We start from the raw sequence: 21,849 nt of genomic DNA, 5'->3' as shown, positions 1-21,849 counted from the left end.
GTCATGTGTCGTCTTTGCTCGGAGACGTGCTATATCTTGTTAGATTTCCCTGCCTAATCAGAAAGTGGCCCTCTCGTTTTGCTGTTTCAAAGCCACCCCCTTTTGTTCTTTTCTGTTTTATCTGAGACAGGCTGCTAGTGTATGAATGTGGCCTTTTCGTATTAGACTTAGTAAATTTTGGGAACAGCCGGAGTTCAGCCCAGGCGACCTGTTCAGCTGACTTCCCTGAGTTCTTTCTGTAAAAATTGATTTGAGAGAGAGAGAGCTAGAACATCGATTTCTTGTCCAGTTATTGATGCATTCACTAGTTGTTCATTGTACGTGCCCTGACCTGGGGATCAAACCCACAGCCTTGGTGTATGGGGCCGACACTCTAACCAACTGAGCTACCTGTCCAGGGTCCTAAGTTCTTTCTAATGATTTTCCCTGAGGAGATGATCTTAAAACTTGCCATTATCTTCAGCAAGGTAAGTTAGAATCACATTTGCATAAACTCATCCAGGTCGGAAGGAGACCTTGCTTTAGAGAGGAAGCGGGGCCCCACAGAGCCCGCCCTGCTACCACAGTGAGGGGTCTGGAGATTCTGTTCCGCATGAGGCACACGGGACGGTAAGCGGGACATTCAACTCAGCCTGCCCAGAGGTTGGGGACTGCGCGTGTGCTTTTGAATGCCTATAGTCATAGCTGCGAAATCATCTTTTATATTCGAAAAATATTTTTTACAGCCCAGTGCTTCACAGTTTTATTCGGAAAAAAAATATGGCAACACGTACACCCACTGATTCAACAAAAATAAATCAAGATGCAAGCAAGGAGAAAAGCAACGCAAAATCAAGGTAAAATAAGAAATAATACAGTTCGTTTCAACAATATGTGGCTGGCGGTAAGTCAGTCTGACCACGGAGATGCCTGGGAGGGCTGGTGAGGGTTCTGGAGTTTGGAAAGTCTCACTATCTCAGGCACTGGGACCTCGAGAGAGAGGCACATTAACACCGGCTGCGGGCTCCATCCCCCAGACCCCCCTGGATATGGGCAAAAAGTGAGAAAGAGGTTGATGGGTGTGAGAAGTTGACTAACAACTGGGAAATCCCAGGAAGGTGAAAGGTGGTTGCTTCTGGGTGTGGATTATGGGTAGAATATGCAATTCAGAGCAGATGGAGCAATTAGAAATCAATTATAAGAGGTTAAGTAGACCCCCCCTTACATTTGGGGATGGAACAGTATCTGAGAAACACTTTTGTGAATAACTCATGGGTGAAAGGAGGACCCCTAAAGGAAATTATGAAAAACTTAGAACTGAATATATAGCAAAAGAAAGGGGGGAAAAAGACCTTTATCTACTGCATTAACTGTCACACACATGAAAACTGTGTAATATCGCTTTTAGTGTTTAGAGAGGAGTTTGTAGTCATAAAAACTTATAGGAAAATAAGAAAGCCTAAAAAAGCCCTGGCTGGTGTAGCTCAGTGGATTGAGCACAGGCCTGCGAACCAGTGGATCGCGGTTCAATTCCCAGTCAGGGCACATGCCTGGGTTGCAGGCTGGTTCCCTGCAGGCCAACTCCCAGCAGGGGATGCACAAAAGGCAACCATACATGGATGTTTCTCTCCCTCTCTCCTTCCCCTCTAAAGATACATAAATAAATAAAATCTTTATTGAAAAAAAAAGCCTGAAAAATTAACGCACTAACCATCTGAGAAATTTGGGGGGCAGGGAGCGCAAACTGAACAGAATAAACACAGAGAAAGTTTGAAGGGCATAGCTAAAGATCAGAAATCAACAAAATAGAAATTAAAGACAAAAATAGAGAAAATCAGCAAAGGCAACAGTCGTCAGTAAAACTGACCACGCTGTGACCAGCCTGAGCAAGCCAAAGGAAATGGAGAAATCACAGACAGACGGTGAGGAAGCACCGTTTACTGTGCTGTCATCACGTATTGCCCCTCCCCGAACACACACGCCCAGGGCACCCCGGTTTGAACAGTGTGCCGTGGAGTCATGCCAGGCATGGCCCAGGGACTGTTACGGGATCAGAAGAGGAGCTAAGTACAGTAAATCTGCAACTAGAAAAATAAGAGATCGTGAACCGTTTCTTGGTGGTAAGTTGAAAACCTACACAAAAGAGAAAAATGTCAAGAATAATGCAAGCAAACAAAACAGTCTCAATAATAAGCAAAATGAATGGTCCGTTGACTGCTGAAATGGTTGAGTTACCACCCCACCCAGCCAATCTTCCTCCCTCACAGCGCACGCACCACAGGCCCAGAGAAATTTTGTTTCTGAGTTTCTAACAGATTTGAGTTCTAACAAAAATTCAAGAAACAGGTTGTTCTGATCTTACACAACTTCTACAGAATAAAAAAGGAGAAAGTGGTCCCTAACTCAATTCATGAAGGTAGTTTAAATAACCTTTTTAAGTCAGTTTCATTCACAACCTTAAAAGCGAAAAAATCCTAAATAAAACATTAACCTACAAATTATAGCAGTGTATGAAAATGGGTGATATGTCAAGATCAAGTCGAGTAGTTTATCTCAAAATGCAGTGTTAGCTCAACATTAGAAAATCTATCAATATCAATCACCATTCATAGATTAAGGGAGGAAAAGCATAAAATCTGATATCTCTTAATGATAAAAACTCTTAGCAAACTACTTGACCAAGGGCACTTACCAAAACCCTAACGCAGATACCGTGTATAATGGTCATTTGTTAAAAACATTTCAATTCAGAAAAGTGACAAGGACCCTTACTGGAGGGCAGGGACACAAAAAAGGGTAAAAAGAAAAAGAAACGGAAGCTATAAGGCTCGACAAAGAAGGAACCATCTATAATCACTCATAGATGAAGTGATTATCTACAAAGAAAGTACAAAAGAGTTTACAAAGTAAGCGAATTCAGCAAGACTGCTAGATTAAAGTCAGTTTCAGTGAGTCGCATTTCTGTAGTCTGGTATTGGGTTGGAAATGTAATCAAATTATAACTACCATTTGTAATAGGAATGAAAAATAAGGTACCTAGAGAAAATAATTTTTAAGATGTGTTTGATTTATATGAAGAAAATGATAAAATTTAAATCAGAATGTAACAAAATTTATATATAAAGAAAAGCAAAGAGCCGAGAATATGTAAGCATTCTTTAAGAAAAAGAAAATTTGGGTCTTAACTCACAGATATCAAAACTGTAGTAATGAACTTGGTATGAGGTGGAGACACAGAAAAATGAGGAAGCAGGGATGAATGACTGTCTACTGTTTGAGCTCGGTAGACTGATGAGAGACTTGGCGTCGCAGGCCAGCGAGGGGCAGAGCGGGTTTTCAGTAACTGAGCTGTGACAACTGTGCATCCTTATGGGGCGGGGCAGCGTGGGGTGGGGACTAGGGTGGGGTGGGGGCAGGGTGGGGTGGGGACTCGGGTAGACCCGCACACCATACTCAAGACTCAAGGACTGAAGAAGTTACATATAAATTATAAGACTTGTGAAAGGCAATATGTTAACTCTGTTCTCAAAAGTATAAAATAATTTTGTCATTACCTTGAGGTAAGGGAATATTTCCTAAACAAGACATAAGCAACACACACTGTGTAGGCAAAGATAGATAAACAGGTTGTATTAAGGTTAAGAACTTAGGTTTATTAGGACTTTGTCAAGAAAGTGAAAAGTACAAACCTGAAGATATAGATATTTTCAACACAAATGAGAAAAGATTACCACTCAAAATGTGAAAAGAATTCCTAAACATTAAGAAAACAGTAAATAATTCATTGTGGTGCCGGGGCAGGGGGGCAGAGAGAGAGAAAACGTGATTAGACCCTTCAGTGAGGAGGAAACTATCAGTGTCTGTAAAGCCGATTGGAAGTCAGCATTCCCAGGGAAAGGACTTAAGAACACCTAATAAGGCTCTCCATAAACCAGTCCGAAGGAGTTGTGCTTTGTCTTTGAAGAGAAGTATTAGCTTCTTATTCGTGTATTTTTGTTTAATGTACCAAGGGGTGTTTTTTTCCCACTGAGAAGTGTATGTCAGGATGAACGGCACCGTGCATTCCCGCTGCCTTGTGAAGATGAGAGGCAGTGAGTCCGGATTCCGTTCTCATGAAAAGGCTCGCCACCGTTTACAGAGCAGACAGTTGGCTAACGGATTGTGAAAAGGTTTTGGTTTTAACCCTGACATGAGTTGTTGTTGGTTACTTTTTTGTTGTTTTATACAGGAGGGTAAGATAGGAGTATTGAATTTCAGAAAACTGTATTCTGCCCTTACTCTGCCACTCACTTAACTGGACGGCTTTTCTTCACCTTTTAAAATTAGGTGAGGTCTGAAGTCCCTTCCGGCTTCTGCTTGTTAATGATAGTATCGCTTAGAACTATTTAGCATTTAAATGCGCTGCCCAGGTTTTTAGATCTTCCTATCAAAGTGCCCATCAAAAAACTTCTTGGAAGGATAGATCCTGTATTGTAAAGTACAGAATAAAGATTTAAACTCGAAGTTGCAGAGAATGTCAACCGTCGCATTTTATTTTGTCTTGTTAGACTTTTTAAATGTGAAGAGCAAAACTGCGAGTGTGTCGCACCACCAGAGGATCGACCAGCTCAAAGGACAGGAAAGGAAATGTTAAAATGCAGGCCGTTTTCCCTGCCCTTGGAGACAGAAGCAGCAGACGCTTGTGAAGCTGGTCACTATCCAGGCATGTTGGTCTGTCTTTTCTTTGTTGGGGGTGAATGGGAGGTTCATAGCATGAAGCGAGATGTATGGGAATGCTAGCGTCTGCTTTTAAAATACCAGATTTGGTGCTTTACTAATTTCCTTAGTCATAGCAGTGAGCAATATCTCGCATGTAAACATTGTCTTTTAAAGGGCACATAATCTAAATCCTGATCGCGATATTAAAAATAACCACAGCAGCGGCATCACCGCATTCCCCACCAGGAATACCTGACGTTCCTGTAGCGGTTTGCGTTCTCCTCCCTCTTTCTCGGGTATCACTTGTTTTTTTTCCTGTGGAAAAGACCCCAAAGGTGGATCAGCAGTCTCCTGGGTCCCTGGCCTTCTGTGACCTTGCTATGACCTCCCTTGCGGCTCTTGTCCACCAGTGTCCCGATTGCCCCTCCACAAAACCCCATTTTTTAGTCTTCCTTCTCCTTACCCGAAATTCCGCCATTTTTCATATGTAGAATTTTCAACCACATCTTCCCTTCTCATCCAGCTCCTCTGTCCCCTCACTTGTACCAGGGTCATTCCGGGGTCTCCACTGTGCTCTTTGCTGCGTCCCGGGCCAGCTGCTCTGTTGCCAGCACCTTTCAGCCCCTTCGCCCATTTCTTTCCTCTTTGGCTCTAACCAGCGCTCCTGTCCATCTCTTCTGCTGTCTCCCGCGGGTCAGTGAGCTTTTTTTTTTTGCAGAAAACCCACATGATCACATTGGTTGGCTTTTGCCTGATTCACAGTCGCCAGCCTCAGTGGGGCACTCAGGGCTGCCTGGTGTCATTTCGTGTCCCCTCTTTGGCTCTTTCCTCCCACTCGTCACAGCATCTGTTTAAACTGTCACTAGTTAAGCATTAGCCATGTGCCCCTACTTGCTAACAATAAAAGTTAAAAACAAGAGCAATCAAATGGGAACATCGCCCTTCCCCAGCCCGCCCGCAGTGGGCACTGTATCAGGGAGGGGCTGTGTCTCCTCCCTGGTGGGGCGAGCCCACCACCCCAGCCCTGCGGCTCCTTCTCGGCCATACCCTCGGGGGCTCAGGTCCATCTGTTACTTTTTCTCTTGTCTCCCTGTCTACTGTATGACCCAGCAGGTCAACTTCTCAGTACCTATCCAAAGAAAACAAAAACTCTAGCTTGAAAAGATGTATTGCCCCTCCATGTTTTTTGAAGCATCGTTTATAAGACACAGGAAGAATCTACATGGCCATCAATGGATGACTGAATGAAGAAATTGTGGTACATGCACACATACATATGTGTATATATGTATACCACAATGCACACACATGTATACACACATATATGTATACACACACAATGGAATGTTACTCAGCCACATAAAAGAAGAAAAGCTTGTCATTGTGACAATGTGGATGGGCCTAGAGGGCATTCTGCTAAGTGAACCATGTCAGACAGAGAGAAGTCCTGCAGGGAAAATGCTCACTTATATGTAAAACCCGAGACAAAAAAAACCTCAAACTCACAGATGCCGAGAACAGGCCAGTGGTTGCCAGAGGCTGGGGAATGGGCAGGTGAAGTGGTTGAAGGTGGTCAAATGACAGGCTTCAAGTTGTAAACACCTTATTGGGGTGTAATGTAGAACACAGCGACTGTTGTTAATAATACTGGATAGTAAGTTAAAAATTGCTAAGAGAATAAGTCTTCAAAGTTCTCATCACAAAAATATTTATGACTATATGTGGTGGATGTTAACTAGACATACTGTAGGGAGCATTTCACAGTATACCCAGGTGTCAAACTATTATCTCATACACCTGCAACTGATACATCATGGTCTGTCTGTTATATCCTAATAAAAAAGGCAGATGTGGTCTCACGCATCCCGGAAGCCCAATGACTCAAGTCAAATAGGGACTGAAAATGTCCATCGGATTTACCACCCCGAGGGACATACTCACTTGAGCGCTGTTTGATGGGGGTTCTGAAACCCGGTCAGAATGGATTAAGGAGTGGATAGTCAATAAAAAATAGAACAGTGATTATATGCGGCTCTTTTAAGAAACTGGATGGTGAAGAAAGGCGAGGTATGGCTTGCTGATTAGAAGGTGCCGCCATCTAGGCATAGGGTTCACTGAAGGCGGAGCTGCGTGGAGAGGCAGCAGAGAATGGAAGAGTTACTGGTGTGGGTGTCGGGGGTAAAGGCTGCTTTTGGATGGCAGGGGAAACCGAGCCCTTTCTCAGTCAGCAGGGCAGGAGGAAAGGGTGGGTGCGGGTGCGGGTTACCTGGCTTGCTTGGCAGGCTGAAGGAGTTCCCACCTGATGCCGGTGATCCTGGGAGGAAGGCAGTGAGATGAGTTGAAGCAGAGATTGGAGGATAAACGGTTGGAGATTTCCGGCACGTGGAGAAATCCAAGGCAGCCATAAAAACCCAGAAGAGCACATTAACTGGGCGAATGGCAGGACTTCAGGTTTGTTGTGTGCAGGGTCCATCCGTGGTTCAGTAAAACAAGTTTTGAGATTACCAACCCACCCACGCGTGGGCCTTTCTCTGACAGCCCCGGGCTGTGGGGGGTGGGCACAGAGGCCTCGGGTTCGGCTGAGATGGAAAGAAGGAGTTGGGGATTTGGTGAGAGTTTGTTGAAAGGCAGCGTAACCTCAGCCAGGTAAAGAGAAAGTTGGAAGATAGCCAAGGGCTGGTGGGTTGTAAGAACGTCACAGGACAACGAACGGAGGACCGACTGGGTGTAAACATGGGGATGTTCACAGGGGAGAGCATGCTGGAAGGACGGAGGCCGACGATGACAGGCGTGAGGGTGTAATCTTGGGGGCAGCCGGTGAAAGTGGCCTAGAGAGGAGAGGATGTGAGGGAGCAGTGGGGGTAGGGACATGGTATCAGACAAGTCTTAATTCATGATCACTGAAGCCTGCCAGAATTGTGGCAGATTAACCCGGAGGACACAGGCCCTCCCAGGCCCGGGTTTCCAGAGTCACGGAGTGACCAGGCAGCTGGTGCATGTGGACGCTGAGTGGGAGAGTGATGTGACGAGAAGCCCTGTGCTTCAGGAGACAAGGGTTTCCTTTTCTTCCCTCTCCCTTTTCCGTTCCTTCTTTCAGAGGGCAAGTAGGAGCAAGGAGGAAAGCAAGCCCACTTCCCCAGTCCTGAGATGCAGGGGGTGGTGGGGTACAGACAGCCGCTCCTTGGGAGGCTAGCCTGTCATCAGCGATGTGTTTAGAAAATAACTAGGTGTCAGGTCATGCCGGGAAGTGGGAGAAACCCTTGGAATGGATGTTAAAGATAAAGGGAGATTTTCACAATTGCCTCATAGCCATTTCCACTGAGGCCCACATTTTCTCATCCTGATCTGAACAGCCCTTCTGTTTTCCTGTCTTTCTCTCATCCCCAGCCCTGTTTCCCACCACACAGTGGAAAACTGCTCCATCGTTCACGTTCAGTGCCTTGGAATAGGCCAGGTCTGTGGCGTCCTCTGATTGTGCACGTGGAGAACTCTTCCTCGCTCCCCACCTTACCTCCCTCCCTCCCTCCCTCCCTCGCTCCCTCGCTCTCTTGCTCTCTCCCCGCTCCATCCAGCAGTTCGGATTCTGGCTGAAGCAGAACTTACTATTTCACTTGTATTCATTTTGTTTTGGTTGTAATTATTGTCTCGTCACCTGCTTGGTGGCAGCTCAGTGCCCACACTGCATAAATGTTTGTTGTATCAGTGAGAAAAAGGCAAATTTCTTTGCTTCTTAGAAACCTTATTTTCAATAATTTCCTCATTCTTCTTTGTGTTGAAATCCACCAGTAAGGTAAGTCATTGAAGGAATGAGAAATAGGTCTTCTGTTACTTTTCTGCACTCGTGTCTAAAGATTTTCTGTTCCCAGGTACCAAATTACAGTTAATAAAAGGGTTTTGGTATGCATTTCACATGAGGATTCACAGTTTGTAATAATAAAATCAATAATTGTCATTTCCCTCAGTAAGTGCTTTAATCATATGAACTGATTTAATCCCTGGGACACCTTGTGAAATCTTTACTGTAACGATCCTTATTTTGGAGGTGGGGAAAATGAGGCAGACAGTTAACTTACAAAGTCAATCACAAAACAGTTGGGGAGCTTGTAATTGAGCTGGGAGCCAGGGTGTTTTGACTCAGAGCCTGTGTAAATACTATGCAATCTAGTATTGATGGAATGGTCAGCTGCATTGCTGGAATGTGAAGTTACCGTCGGATTTGTAGCTCATGCTGGTGATTCAGGTAACGTCGGTTTTGTTTCCAGATCACCTTCAGGAAAGCAGAACTCAGCAAGTTGTTGCTCCAGAACCAGCTGGCCATAAGGATAAAAAGAAATCAAAGGGGAAAAAAGATCAAACTCAAGACCAAACTCACACTTACTTAAAACCCAGGTGGAAAAGGCGTGTGTCCTACGATCGAACCGGTAGGTGGCGTTACCCAGCCGGCTTAGCACACGCTGCACTTTTTCACATTGTTCTGCGGTCGTGTGCGCTTCTATTGGACAGCGATTTTCCAGGAAACAGTGTTGCTGGGTTTTGTGTTTGGTTGCTTGAACAGTTGTTTACAGTCTTTCTGAAAACCTAAAATATTAATAGATTAAAAACTTGGCAGACTGCTCAATAACTGTGTTAATTATTATTTTTTTTTATTTATTTTTTATTTAATTCTTGTTCAAGTACAGTTTTCTGTCTTATATTCCCAGCCCTGCCCCACCCAGTGCTCCCCACCTCCCTCCCACTTCCACCCCCCACCTTAGTTATTGTCCATGTGTCCTTTATACTTGTTCCTGTGAGTCCTTCCCCTTTTTCCCTGTGATTCTCTCCACTCTTCCCTCTGGTCCCTGTCAGCCTGTTCTGTATTTCAGTGTCTTTGGTCATATTTTGCTTGCTTGTTTGTTTTGTTGTTTAGATTCCTGTTAAAGGTGAGATCATATGGTATTTGTCTTTTACCCCCTGGCTTATTTCACTCAGCATAATGCTTCCCAGTTCCATCCGTGATATTGCAAAGGGTAGGAGCTCCTTCTTTCTTTCTGCTGCATAGAATTCCATTGTGTAAATGTACCATGGTTTTTTGATCCAGTCATTTACCGATGGGCATCTAGGTTGCTTCCAACTCTTGGCTATCGTGAATTGTGCTGCTATGAACATAGGGGTGCCTAGGTTCTTTTGGATTGGTGCTTCAGGGTTCTTAGGATATACTCCTAAGAGTGGAATTGCTGGCTCAAAAGGCATGTTCATTTTTAGTTTTCTTAGAAAATTCCATACTGTGTTCTTAATTAAAACAAATCTCTGAAGGTATGGTTACAGAACTAGAAATGAGATAAACTTAGGTGGTTTTGTTTTATCCTTTCAGTAAAACATTATGGTGTCATTAGAATGAATCATTTTATGCCTTTATCTGACTGACATAGAGGAAATCCCCAAATAAATTACTCATTTAAACAGATTTTCCTCCCCTGGCACTTTCCAGTTTGTGCTTTCTCTATACCTGAAATTCTCACTTGTGTTAATATTTTAAGTTTTCTAGGAAAAAGGAGGCTTTTCTATTTTCGCCAACATACTGTGCTGCAGGGCAGATTTATCATAAAGCTGCTGAAGCTCAAACCTCAGGGTTCCTCATGTGTCCCCAAGCTCCTTTTTCTTTTTTTTAAGAGAAGATCCTCCGAATTGCAAGTGCCTCCGACAGCCCTGCGCGGACGTGCTGGGGTTGGGGCCCTGGTCTAACCCCTCCCCTGGGTGGGGGCAGGACCTGTGACTGGTTCCCGCCAATAGGGTAGTGTCATGGGCTGTCACTCTGTGATTATATTGCATTGCAGATGGCTCTGTCTGTCTTGTTAGCAACCTCATTCTACAGTCTCTTCCCCCTCTGCCGGCTTTGAAGGAGCAAACACGAGGACCCCTTCCCAGCTGAGCCTCTGAAAGAGAACCCAAGTCAGCCAAGACCTTGGTTGCAGCGTTTGAGACCCCCACAGAGCCCCCAGTAAGCCCCGTCCAGACTCCTGACCCCCAGGACGTGTATTGTTTTCATCCACTAAATCGTTGGCAGTTTGCAGTGCATTCTGGGAACTAATACAGTGGATCTCATCATGACAAATGCAGCCACTGTTGTATGCGTTAAGAATTCTTAGTCTTTTGTCACGTTGTCCTGTTGTTCTGAAACTGGTTTCAGTGTGAGAAAGAGCAACTGTTTAGGCTAACTGGCTGCCAGATGCGTAGAAACAGTCTCGTCCTTCAGTGACTGTATTTCTTTAAGGCGCTTTCCTGTGTAGCATCTACAGACCCGTGAAGACAGACTGGGAGATCATAAGGCCTTAGGAGTTTTAAAAAAACTGAAAAATTTCAAATGTGAAAGATAGAGAAAGTAATCTCACAGGTAACTATTTATTCACTTCCTTGACTTCACAGATGTTAACATTTTATCGCTTCTTTAAAAAACGAAGTTGTAGTAGGCAGAATTCTGGAATATGCTCCAGTAACCCCATGCCCTGTGCACACAGCTTGTTTAATACCCTCCCACTCGGTGCAGGCGGAACCTGGGAATGTGGGAGAATATCACCCTTTGACTCATGACTTCATTCTATATTACATTTTTGAGACATAGTTAAGGCCCCTCATTAGTTACTTCTGAGTCAGTCAAAAGGAGGATTTCCTGGGCAAGCCCGACCTGATCAGCTGAGCCTGTAAGAGACCAGAGACAGTAGCAGATGCCGCCCTGCAGTCGCCTCTGAAGAGCCACAGGGCGAGGGCCCGGAGGTGCATACACTTCAGTAGCTGAGAACATGACCGCAGTCCCATGGCCCCAGGGGAGCGCGGAGGCAGCGCCGTCCCAGCCAGGCCTCTGCAGGAGGGCATAGTCAGCCAACTTCTTCATTTCAGCCCTGTGAGAGCCTGAAGTCTGCTAGGCTTCTTCCTGACCCGTGGAAACGGAGAGAGAACAAATTTGCATTGTCTTACCCCAGGTTTATGGGGATCCTCACACTCTTCTACACAATAGCTCAAAGTGGCCTTGAATCCTGAGCTAAACAGGGGTTTCGATCAGCTGGTGTGTGTGATTTATGGAGCAGCGGGAATCTCAGGCGGCTTCATAGCGCCGTCGGCTGTGCCAGCACGGCTCTTGGCGTGCCTCTCCCATGACTCATTGTACCCAGAAGTTCAAGGGCCAGAAGGACAACCCATGGAGCGTGGGGACCAAGTGCCAAGGGAAGCAACTGTTTCTAGAAGAAGAGACGGGTCAGCTGCTGAGAGAGCAAGGCAGACGCGGTCCGAAAGGGCCTGCGGGATGGGTGTCCCTGGGGGGGAACGTTCGAGTCTCACGCCGCCACCCGCTCTGACCCGCAGCCCAGGCCTTGACTCAGAAAAGTGTAGCACTGTTCTGGCGGACCACCCGCGTAATTAGGTCCTTTGTGACCGCTCTCTGAAATGGAAAGCTATTGTTTCTCCCTTCCAGCTTCCGTTAAAGTTGAATTTTAAGCTATATTTTCTTCCCCAATCGTATAGTCTGTGTAAACTTTCAGTGTAAATTGCCATTTGTATTTTTCCTCTGTGTAGAAGTATTTGGAACATTCAGTGTTGCCCTTAACTGGCGCCCATACTCACTTGCGCTGGGTCTTGTTTTCGTGTCCCAAACCAGAACCAGAGGATGACAACGTGGTGAGAAACATCATTCGGCTGAGGGAGAAGCTCGGCTGGCAAACAGCGTTATCCCACGGCAGCCCAGGACCCAGAAGTCCCCGCGGCGCAGCCCAGAAGATCACGCTAAAGGTATCGTTGCAGTTCACTTGGTTTGGTGCTGCGAAAGCAAGTGTTTGAGACTGTATCTTACTTTCATTTTATGTATTCTATACATTAAAGTCACCATTGCATTATTGTTACATTAGTATCAGATTATCTCATTTCACTTGAATGGAGAGCAGATATGACATCTCCCTGAAATTCGCAGCTACACTCACGTTCACATTCATCAGTTTTTCGTGCTGTACGAAGCCCCAGTGTACTTCTGTAACACCCTGTTCCCCTCCCTCTTACTTCCTCGTACTTGACTTTTTACCTCCTCATCTCTGTGTGCCCTCATTCTTTCCACTTTCTCCTCACTCACCAGCCTCTTCAGAGAGATTTTAGCTTGTCCAGCGCCATGTGACCAGGGGGGCAAGCCGTGGTGAGAACTAAGGTCTGCTTTCCGTGACCTCATTCATGACGGGTGGTCGGAGACTGAGCAGGGCCATCTCGTCCTACTTTCTGATCAGGGGTCCTTTAGGTACAGTGCCCAGGCCAGCAGCCTCCGTGTCACCTTGGAACTTCCCAAAGCGCATGTTCCCACCTCCACCCCCAACTTTCTGAATGGGGAGCTCTGTGGGTGGAGCTCAGCCACCTGTATTTTATTAAGCTCTCTGGGTGATGCCAACAGGTAATTGAGAGCCTCTGTTCTGGACCAGGGGTCCACAGGCTTCTTCCCAAAAGGGCCAGATAGTAAATAGTAAATCATGGCTTTGCAGGCTGTGGTCTTTTTCGTGATCCCTCCATTCTGTCATGGCAGTGCAGAAGCAACAAGAGACTAGACACCAGCAGGGATGGCCGTGTTCCTGTAAACCCGTTCATGGAAATAGGCACCTGGTCCTGGCTGGAGCTCGCCGGTTCCTGCTTTGGAACTGTGCCCGTAAATGGGTATCTGGCAGTTGGTCCAGGGCAGGGTCCATGTAAAGTAGGTGCCTAACAAAGGGAGACTCCCCTGGTTCTTAATCTCTGTTGATGTACTTGCTGTGTTGTTTTAGGCAAGTTTCTAACCTCCCTGAGCTTTAGTTTCTTAGACCTTAAAATGGAGGTAATAATACTTACCTTAGAGAGCTTTGACAATTAAATGAAATAATGCATGTGGCCTGGCAGATAAGGGGGTGAGGCAGTTGAAAAATGCAGCTGTACCTCAGTTTAATATCCCTAGACTCGCTACAGAGGTGTGTTGTATTTTTGGAAAAAGAATTGAGAATATGAAAAACATTTTTTCATTGAAAAGAATAATTATAACATTATTCTTATGCTTCTACAGTTGAATTATTTAATTACATATATAATCCATTTTGAGTACTGTGTCTATGTTAAGTCTCTAGGGATCTCAACTTCCTGGACACACAATTTAGAATGGAAGTGCCTCAAGTGGCTTCTGGCTCTAAAAAGCCTGTATACTTTACCTCATCTCTCAGAGTTTATTTCATTTTATTTGCAGCTTTTAAACTTGTGTTTTAAGGTTTCTAGGTACCCACTATGTTAGGAGTCAAAATAAGAAAATGAAGCCGCTGAGAAAATGGAGAAGAAACCCTAACAGTATTTAAGGCTGACCATTTTATTTCTTAGAAAGTAAAACTGGATTCAAAGTTCAAAATTACAGTGATTGGAAGCTGCTTAGTTACTCAGTTCAAGAGCTTCTGGAGGCATCATTCATTGAGTTATAATCAAGAATACTAAATGCTCTTTCATTATAAAATTTAATTACCCCACAAGACTAAACAAAACTTTGTTGCAATGTTTTATCAATAAAAGTTAGAAGTTTCGAAGTGCAAATAAGTTTCACGTAGAAATTCTCTGAGTGCGGAACATCAGGTTTCTCAGCAGCGTCTTGGGCCAGGGAGAGGCCGCCGCGCACGCCGCCGCGGCTCAGAGCCTTGCTTTTCCACCTTCTGACCGTGCGGCTTTTCTCAGATTTCCTGATTTCTCCACGTAGTGATTTCTGCCTCTGTTTGGTGAGATTGCAAAGATCTAACTCGATTGTCTCTTACATTTAACAGGTTAAATGTAAGAGATTAAAAACCCTGTGGTTGTGAAGGTGTGTATGGGAAACGCAACTCATCAGGTATTCATTACTTGACGAATATTAGCTATTATTATACTAAACCACCATCATTATCAAATGATAAATTTAATGTGCTCATACGGCTTCTCGTGTTGGCAGACAGCTTGACTGGGAGCACAGCGTGTACACGGAAGGTGTCATTAAGTTCTTTGGGTTCCCAAGCATAAGTTAGTAAGGGTACAAGCCAGTGTTCATGCACGTTCTATTACCACATCATGTCTAAGAATGAAAATTAAATGTATTAAGTCTTAAGATTGATCTTGTTGGACTCTGGTCAGACATGATTTGATTGTAGCTTTTCTCAATGATGTTATTTTTAAGTTGCAATAACATTGTTTCAATTTCCTGAGTCATCTGTTCAACCATTTGACTACTTAATTTGGTCAAGTGAACTAAAAAAAAAAAATGGTTTTTTTTAACCTCAGGAACCTTTGAAAGATGATGGAGAATTTGTATATTGCCTTCCCCGGAAAAATCCCAAAGTCTTTTATGATGCATATGACCTTCAGGTCGTCTCTGCCCACAGAGCCCGACACCGCAGAGAATTTTGGACTGTTACCGCGTCATTCGTTTCAAAGGTGAAGGGCAGTTGGGTGTGAGTGTCGGTGGGGAGTGGGGAAGGTCAGAGAGAGAAAAGGCTTGACTCCGGAGACAGGTAGTTCTGAGCCAAACACAGGCTTTCCCAGTTTCTTGCAGATGACACGTACTTTTCAGAAAGCGAGATGATGTCTTTGTGTTTTATATTTGCAGGTTACCAAAGTGGACGGCGTAGAAGAAGCAGAACTCACCCCTTCTTTGGAATGGCTAGTAGAAAGGCGATGTTACTACTTATTACAGCAGTTCAGGACATTCTCCAGTTTTCGGTGAGATGCACGAAACCGAAACCATTGGTCTGTAATACGCTCCTTTTGAAATAGCCATCGGCTGGGTGGCATCCGGGTACTGCTCCAGGGAGGCCGTATTTGTGGGGATAACGAGCAGGTGGGGCGGCCGAGAACAACTGTAGTTAAAAGGAGCTTCCCACCTTGGGGGCTGAGCTCTCTTGTATTTCTGTATAAATANTCCTTTAGGCGCAGTGCCCAGGCCAGCAGCCTCCGTGTCACCTTGGAACTTCCCAAAGCCCATGTTCCCACCTCCACCCCCAACTTTCTGACCGGGGAGCTCTGTGGGTGGAGCTCAGCCACCTGTATTTTATTAAGCTCTCTGGGTGATGCCAACAGGCAGTTGAGAGCCTCTGTTCTGGACCAGGGGTCCACAGGCTTCTTCCGAAAAGGGCCAGATAGTAAATAGTAAATCATGGCTTTGCAGGCTGTGGTCTTTTTCGTGATCCCTCCATTCTGTCATGGCAGTGCAGAAGCAACAAGAGACTAGACACCAGCAGGGGTGGCCGTGTTCCTGTAAACCCGTTCATGGAAATAGGCACCTGGTCCTGGCTGGAGCTCGCCGGTTCCTGCTTTGGAACTGTGCCCGTAAATGGGTATCTGGCAGTTGGTCCAGGGCAGGGTCCATGTAAAGTAGGTGCCTAACAAAGGGAGACTCCCCTGGTTCTTAATCTCTGTTGATGTACTTGCTGTGTTGTTTTAGGCAAGTTTCTAACCTCCCTGAGCTTTAGTTTCTTAGACCTTAAAATGGAGGTAATAATACTTACCTTAGAGAGCTTTGACAATTAAATGAAATAATGTGTGTGGCCTGGCAGATAAGGGGGTGAGGCAGCTGAAAAATGCAGCTGTACCTCAGTTTAATATCCCTAGACTCGCTACAGAGGTGTGTTGTATTTTTGGAAAAAGAATTGAAAATATGAAAAACATTTTTTTCATTGAAAAGAATAATTATAACATTATTCTTATGCTTCTACAGTTCAATTATTTAATTACATATATAATCCATTTTGAGTACTGTGTCTATGTTAAGTCTCTAGGGATCTCAACTTCCTGGACACACAATTTAGAACAGAAGTCCCTCAAGTGGCTGCTGGCTCTAAAAAGCCTGTATACTTTACCTCATCTCTCAGAGTTTATTTCATTTTATTTGCAGCTTTTAAACTTGTGTTTTAAGGTTTCTAGGTACCCACTATGTTAGGAGTCAAAATAAGAAAATGAAGCCGCTGAGAAAATGGAGAAGAAACCCTAACAGTGTTTAAGGCTGGCCATTTTATTTCTTAGAAAGTAAAACTGGATCCAAAGTTCAAAATTACACTGATTGGAAGCTGCTTAGTTACTCAGTTCAAGAGCTTCTGGAGACATCATTCATTGAGTTATAATCAAGAATACTAAATGCTCTTTCATTATAAAATTTAATTACCCCACAAGACTAAACAAAACTTTGTTGCAGGGCAGGCAGGGTTGGGAATATAAGACAGAAACCTGTACTTGAACAAGAATTAAATAAAAATTATATTTAAAAAAAAACTTTGTTGCAATGTTTTATCAATAAAAGTTAGAAGTTTCGAAGCGCAAATAAGTTTCATGTAGAAATTCTCTGAGTGCGGAACATCTGGTTTCTCAGCAGCGTCTTGGGCCAGGGAGAGGCCGCCACGGCTCAGAGCCTTGCTTTTCCACCTTCTGACCGTGCGGCTTTTCTCAGATTTCCTGATTTCTCCACGTAGTGATTTCTGCCTCTGTTTGGTGAGATTGCAAAGATCTAACTCGATTGTCTCTTACATTTAACAGGTTAAATGTAAGAGATTAAAAACCCTGTGGTTGTGAAGGTGTGTATGGGAAACGCAACTCATCAGGTATTCATTACTTGACGAATATTAGCTATTATTATACTAAACCACCATCATTATCAAATGATAAATTTAATGTGCTCATACGGCTTCTCATGTTGGCAGACAGCTTGACTGGGAGCACAGCGTGTACACGGAAGGTGTCATTAAGTTCTTTGGGTTCCCAAGCATGCGTTAGTAAGGGTACAAGCCAGTGTTCATGCACGTTCTATTACCACATCATGTCTAAGAATGAAAATTAAATGTATTAAGTCTTAAGATTGATCTTGTTGGACTCTGGTCAGACATGATTTGATTGTAGCTTTTCTCAATGATGTTATTTTTAAGTTGCAATAACATTGTTTCAATTTCCTGAGTCATCTGTTCAACCATTTGACTACTTAATTTGGTCAAGTGAACTAAAAAAAAAATTTTTTTTTTTTAACCTCAGGAACCTTTGAAAGATGATGGAGAATTTGTATATTGCCTTCCCCGGAAAAATCCCAAAGTCTTTTATGATGCATATGACCTTCAGGTTGTCTCTGCCCACAGAGCCCGACACCGCAGAGAATTTTGGACTGTTACCGCGTCATTCGTTTCAAAGGTGAAGGGCAGTTGGGTGTGAGTGTCGGTGGGGAGTGGGGAAGGTCAGAGAGAGAAAAGGCTTGACTCCGGAGACAGGTAGTTCTGAGCCAAACACAGGCTTTCCCAGTTTCTTGCAGATGACACGTACTTTTCAGAAAGCGAGATGATGTCTTTGTGTTTTATATTTGCAGGTTACCAAAGTGGACGGCGTAGAAGAAGCAGAACTCACCCCTTCTTTGGAATGGCTAGTAGAAAGGCGATGTTACTACTTATTACAGCAGTTCAGGACATTCTCCAGTTTTCGGTGAGATGCACGAAACCGAAACCATTGGTCTGTAATACGCTCCTTTTGAAATAGCCATCGGCTGGGTGGCATCCGGGTACTGCTCCAGGGAGGCCGTATTTGTGGGGATAACGAGCAGGTGGGGCGGCCGAGAACAACTGTAGTTAAAAGGAGCTTCCCACCTTGGGGGCTGAGCTCTCTTGTATTTCTGTATAAATATCCCAAGAAAGAGATATTTTAGTGTCAAGTGAACTTAAATAGACCATCGTGACCTTCATTTACCTCGTGTTTTTCATGCATTTCATTTATTAAATGCATGTTTATTGAGAGTCCGCTACAGAATTTTTTAGTATTACTAAGCCTTTACTAAATGTATTTTACGTAATTAAAATGTATGAGTATAGAATGTAAGAAGTATTTTTCCTTTCAGAGTTAACAAAGCATTTGTTACCTGGAAATGTAATGTTAAAAGAATTAAGACAGATAAGAGCAGGTAAGTCTTAATATGCAATCTATTTACAGAAATTTCAAGAGGGAGCTTTATTTTAAATGTGTAGTTATGGAAGCAGATTCCAGTTCTCACTCAGTGACTAGAAAGTCACATTCCAGAACCGTGATTATTAATTTTAATCCATCTAATTTTTAGAGAGTATCAATATTTTTATATATTAAACATGTTTTAAGTGTATATATAGGGTCCGGCACAAACACCCCCTTTTATTACAAATCTTTTGTTGCAAAATCATAAGCATGGAATTTGCTTATGATTGTTGCATAATAATACCACACTCAAGCACACCCTGCGACATTTTAGATGAAATGTTCAAAGTGTGAGTTACTACACCTGTATTGTTACCCTACCAACCACGCTCCAGCAGGCCTCACCTCTGCTGGACCCTCCTTATACTAGAGACTCCCTGTGCTTCCCAGTGTATCGTTCTGTGCTACGAGGAAGTCAGGGTGCTGTGAGGGACTCATGCCCGAGTCCCTTGGTCCCGAGATCCAACTTTCTGCTTTCAAAAAGGGGCATGATTAAGCAATCCAAGATCGATGACAGTTAGTTCTATTTTGTGGGCTCTCCAGCAGCCAAGCTTTGTTGCTGCTGCTGTTATGAAACTTTTCACTTTGAGATTATTGTGATTGAAATGCAGCTGTAGGTGTAAGAAACGCTACAGAGAGATTCTGTGTACCCTTTACCCAGGCTTCCCCGAGGGTAACATCTTGCAAACCGAGAGTGAAATATGACAGTTGGGACAGTGACGTTGATACAACCAAGGACACAGCCCTGCTGTCACCACAGGGTCCCTCACATCGCCCGTCAATACCCTGCCTGCTTCCCTCCCACTTCCACCTTCTCCTCCACCTCCGCCAGGAGCTCACCTGGTCTCCACTCTGGAACTTTGTCTGGTCAAGGCTGTTGTCTAAATAGAGTCGTGGAGGGCATAGCCTTTGGGCTTGGCTCTCTTTACCTGGCATAACTCTCTGGAGGTGCAGCCAGGTTGTTGCACCTGTGAGTTGTCTTTGCATTGCTGAGTAGCAGCTCTGATGTGAGTGCACCCCTGCTTGTTCAACCCCTTACCCGTTGACGTGCACCTGGGTGTTTCCCAGTTTCCGTTTCTTACAGATAAAGCTGCTATAAGCATGCACCCACGGGTTTGGGAGTGAACACGTGTTTTTATTTCTCTGGGGTGTCATGTCCAGGAGTGCAATTGCTGGGTCCTATGGTAATTGCATGTTTAGGTTTTTTAACAGACTACAGAGGAGTTGCAAAGTGACTGCTAGCGTTCATTTCCACCAGCTCCAGCAGTCTGGGAGCGGTTCAGTTTCTCCACGTTGACACTGCAACTGGGGGTTGTTACTGTTTTACTATTTTATTTCCCCCATTCTGGGAGGTATGTAGTAATACCTCATTGTGGTTTTAATTTGCATTTGCATGACTAATGATGTTGAATATCTTTTCATGTGCTTATTGTCCACCTGTACATTTTCTTTGGTGAAACATCATGTCTTTGGAACATTTTCTGTGTGGATCGTTTGCCTGTATACTGCTGAATTTTTAGGGTTCTTTTTCTACTCTAGATACGGTTTTTTTGTTAGATAAGTGGTTTGTAAATACTTGCTCCCAGCCTTTGGCCTGCCTTTCTTTGATACACAAGAATGTTCACTTAGCATCTACTACATGCTGGTTGTTAGGGGGATAGTTAACTTGCTCCTCGACACCAGAAAGCGACTCTGTGGCCTCAGTGGCTGGCTGATTCAGGTGGGCTTTAACGCGGAGGCCTGGCTTTCACTCAGCAACATCCCCTCGATAAGGCGAGGCCCTCACCACTTCCGCTCTGCCGTTTCCTGCTCCATCCTGCCCCTGTCCTCCCAGTGTGGTCCGAAGGGATTTGGCTCACTGTGGTGGCCAAGATGGCGCTCCAGTGGGAAGGGACAGAGCAAAGAAAAGGGCCTATCAAGGGCCCCTCTCTCTATTTTAGGATTTAGGTGGTTAGAGGATTTGTTTAAATTGAATGACTATGGGTGACGTGATTCCTTGTGGAGATCCCTGCCTACTGTGTCAAAACCGCTAGAACCAGGCGGCGTGACTGAATCACATCAGCACTTGCGCCCCCTCCTGTTTTGTTCTTACTCGCAGCACCAAAACCTTGCCTTCAACCTGTCAGCCAGACACAACCCGCAGTGCTTGCTAATCTTTGTCAGTGTCGTTTAAAATGTGACAGAGGTAATAGGTATTAACTGTGGGCATATGAAACCAATTATCCTACTTACCTCTCAATTAACTTCATTCACTTCGAAGGAGAGGTAAGTCTGTGGAAAATCTTTAACTTGCAGGTCATTTTTGTCCCAGCATCTTTTTTGGGCAGATGAGCTATTTCAAGCCTGTTTGCTTTACATAAAGGGACTTTGTGAAGATGCAGTTACTCCCCAAAATGCTAATGAGCATGAAGATAACCCATCTGCCATATGCCTTGTGAAGGTGAGTGGAAGCGTACGGCCGTAGGCCAAGACTGGTGCCTAGGAATGAGGAAGAACAGTTGGGGTTTTGAATAGAGGGGTACAGGTACCTAGATCCGTAAGTGAACCAGCCCTGGGCATGCCCGACCCTAAAGTACCTGCGAGGAACCTTAGTCCCTTGGGCAGTCACTTTTAAGTTAGCATTTCTTATTAATAGTTTCTTCCGTACACTTAACCTAAGTCTGTTATGCGGTTTTTTCTTTATTTTCAGAACTCCAAACGTGATATTTATAAATAATTATCTTTAATACATAATTGATAGTGACTAATTTTCTTTCAGTATGTAGCATGTCAAAAAATTGTATTAAGTTGCAACTAGAGGTTTAGGAGGTTTAAATTTATGAATTCTCCTGTTCTACAATTCTAAGAAAGGGTGACCTTCTTAATGAGTGACTTAATTTATATGGGATAGTTTTCTTTCAGTAAAGTATTTAGAAATACAGATTTTAAGTGTTTAATGTACACTTAAAATGGCATTCCAGCAGCTAACTTACCCACTGTGGGAGGGAGATACTGAAAAGTAAGATTGAGAGTCATCTAGACCCAGAAAGAGAAATAATACTAGGACTTGAACAAGTTATAAATTTGACAATCAGCTCAAAATTAATTGCATTTGACTATACTTATGTAATACAGTTAATATTATAAATCAAGAGCCTGTTTTATTTTTTATTTTTTCAACATCCATTTTATTATGTTTTTATTACCCATTGTCTTTTACCCTTCATCTTTCTCTTTTAC

The 21,849-nt window shown here is 44.0% G+C and overlaps 1 protein-coding gene across 1 annotated transcript in view; it reads left to right on the top strand.

The window, feature by feature from the left end:
- The first annotated feature begins 4,024 nt into the window (after positions 1-4,024).
- DNAH14 (dynein axonemal heavy chain 14) overlaps positions 4,025-21,849 on the top strand; it is a 171,867-nt gene continuing 154,042 nt past the window's right edge. The window contains exons 1-7 of the mRNA XM_037069365.1: positions 4,025-4,070; positions 8,940-9,098; positions 12,305-12,435; positions 14,941-15,093; positions 15,266-15,378; positions 18,521-18,583; positions 20,926-21,070. Coding sequence (XP_036925260.1) covers positions 4,025-4,070; positions 8,940-9,098; positions 12,305-12,435; positions 14,941-15,093; positions 15,266-15,378; positions 18,521-18,583; positions 20,926-21,070 — 810 coding nt within the window. The remainder of the gene's footprint in view (positions 4,071-8,939; positions 9,099-12,304; positions 12,436-14,940; positions 15,094-15,265; positions 15,379-18,520; positions 18,584-20,925; positions 21,071-21,849) is intronic.

Source organism: Sturnira hondurensis, unplaced genomic scaffold (assembly GCF_014824575.4).
Source record: "Sturnira hondurensis isolate 20B ecotype Veracruz unplaced genomic scaffold, ASM1482457v3 Scaffold0018525, whole genome shotgun sequence".
Lineage (NCBI taxonomy): Eukaryota > Metazoa > Chordata > Mammalia > Chiroptera > Phyllostomidae > Sturnira > Sturnira hondurensis.
This window is presented reverse-complemented; position numbering and strand designations above follow the sequence as displayed.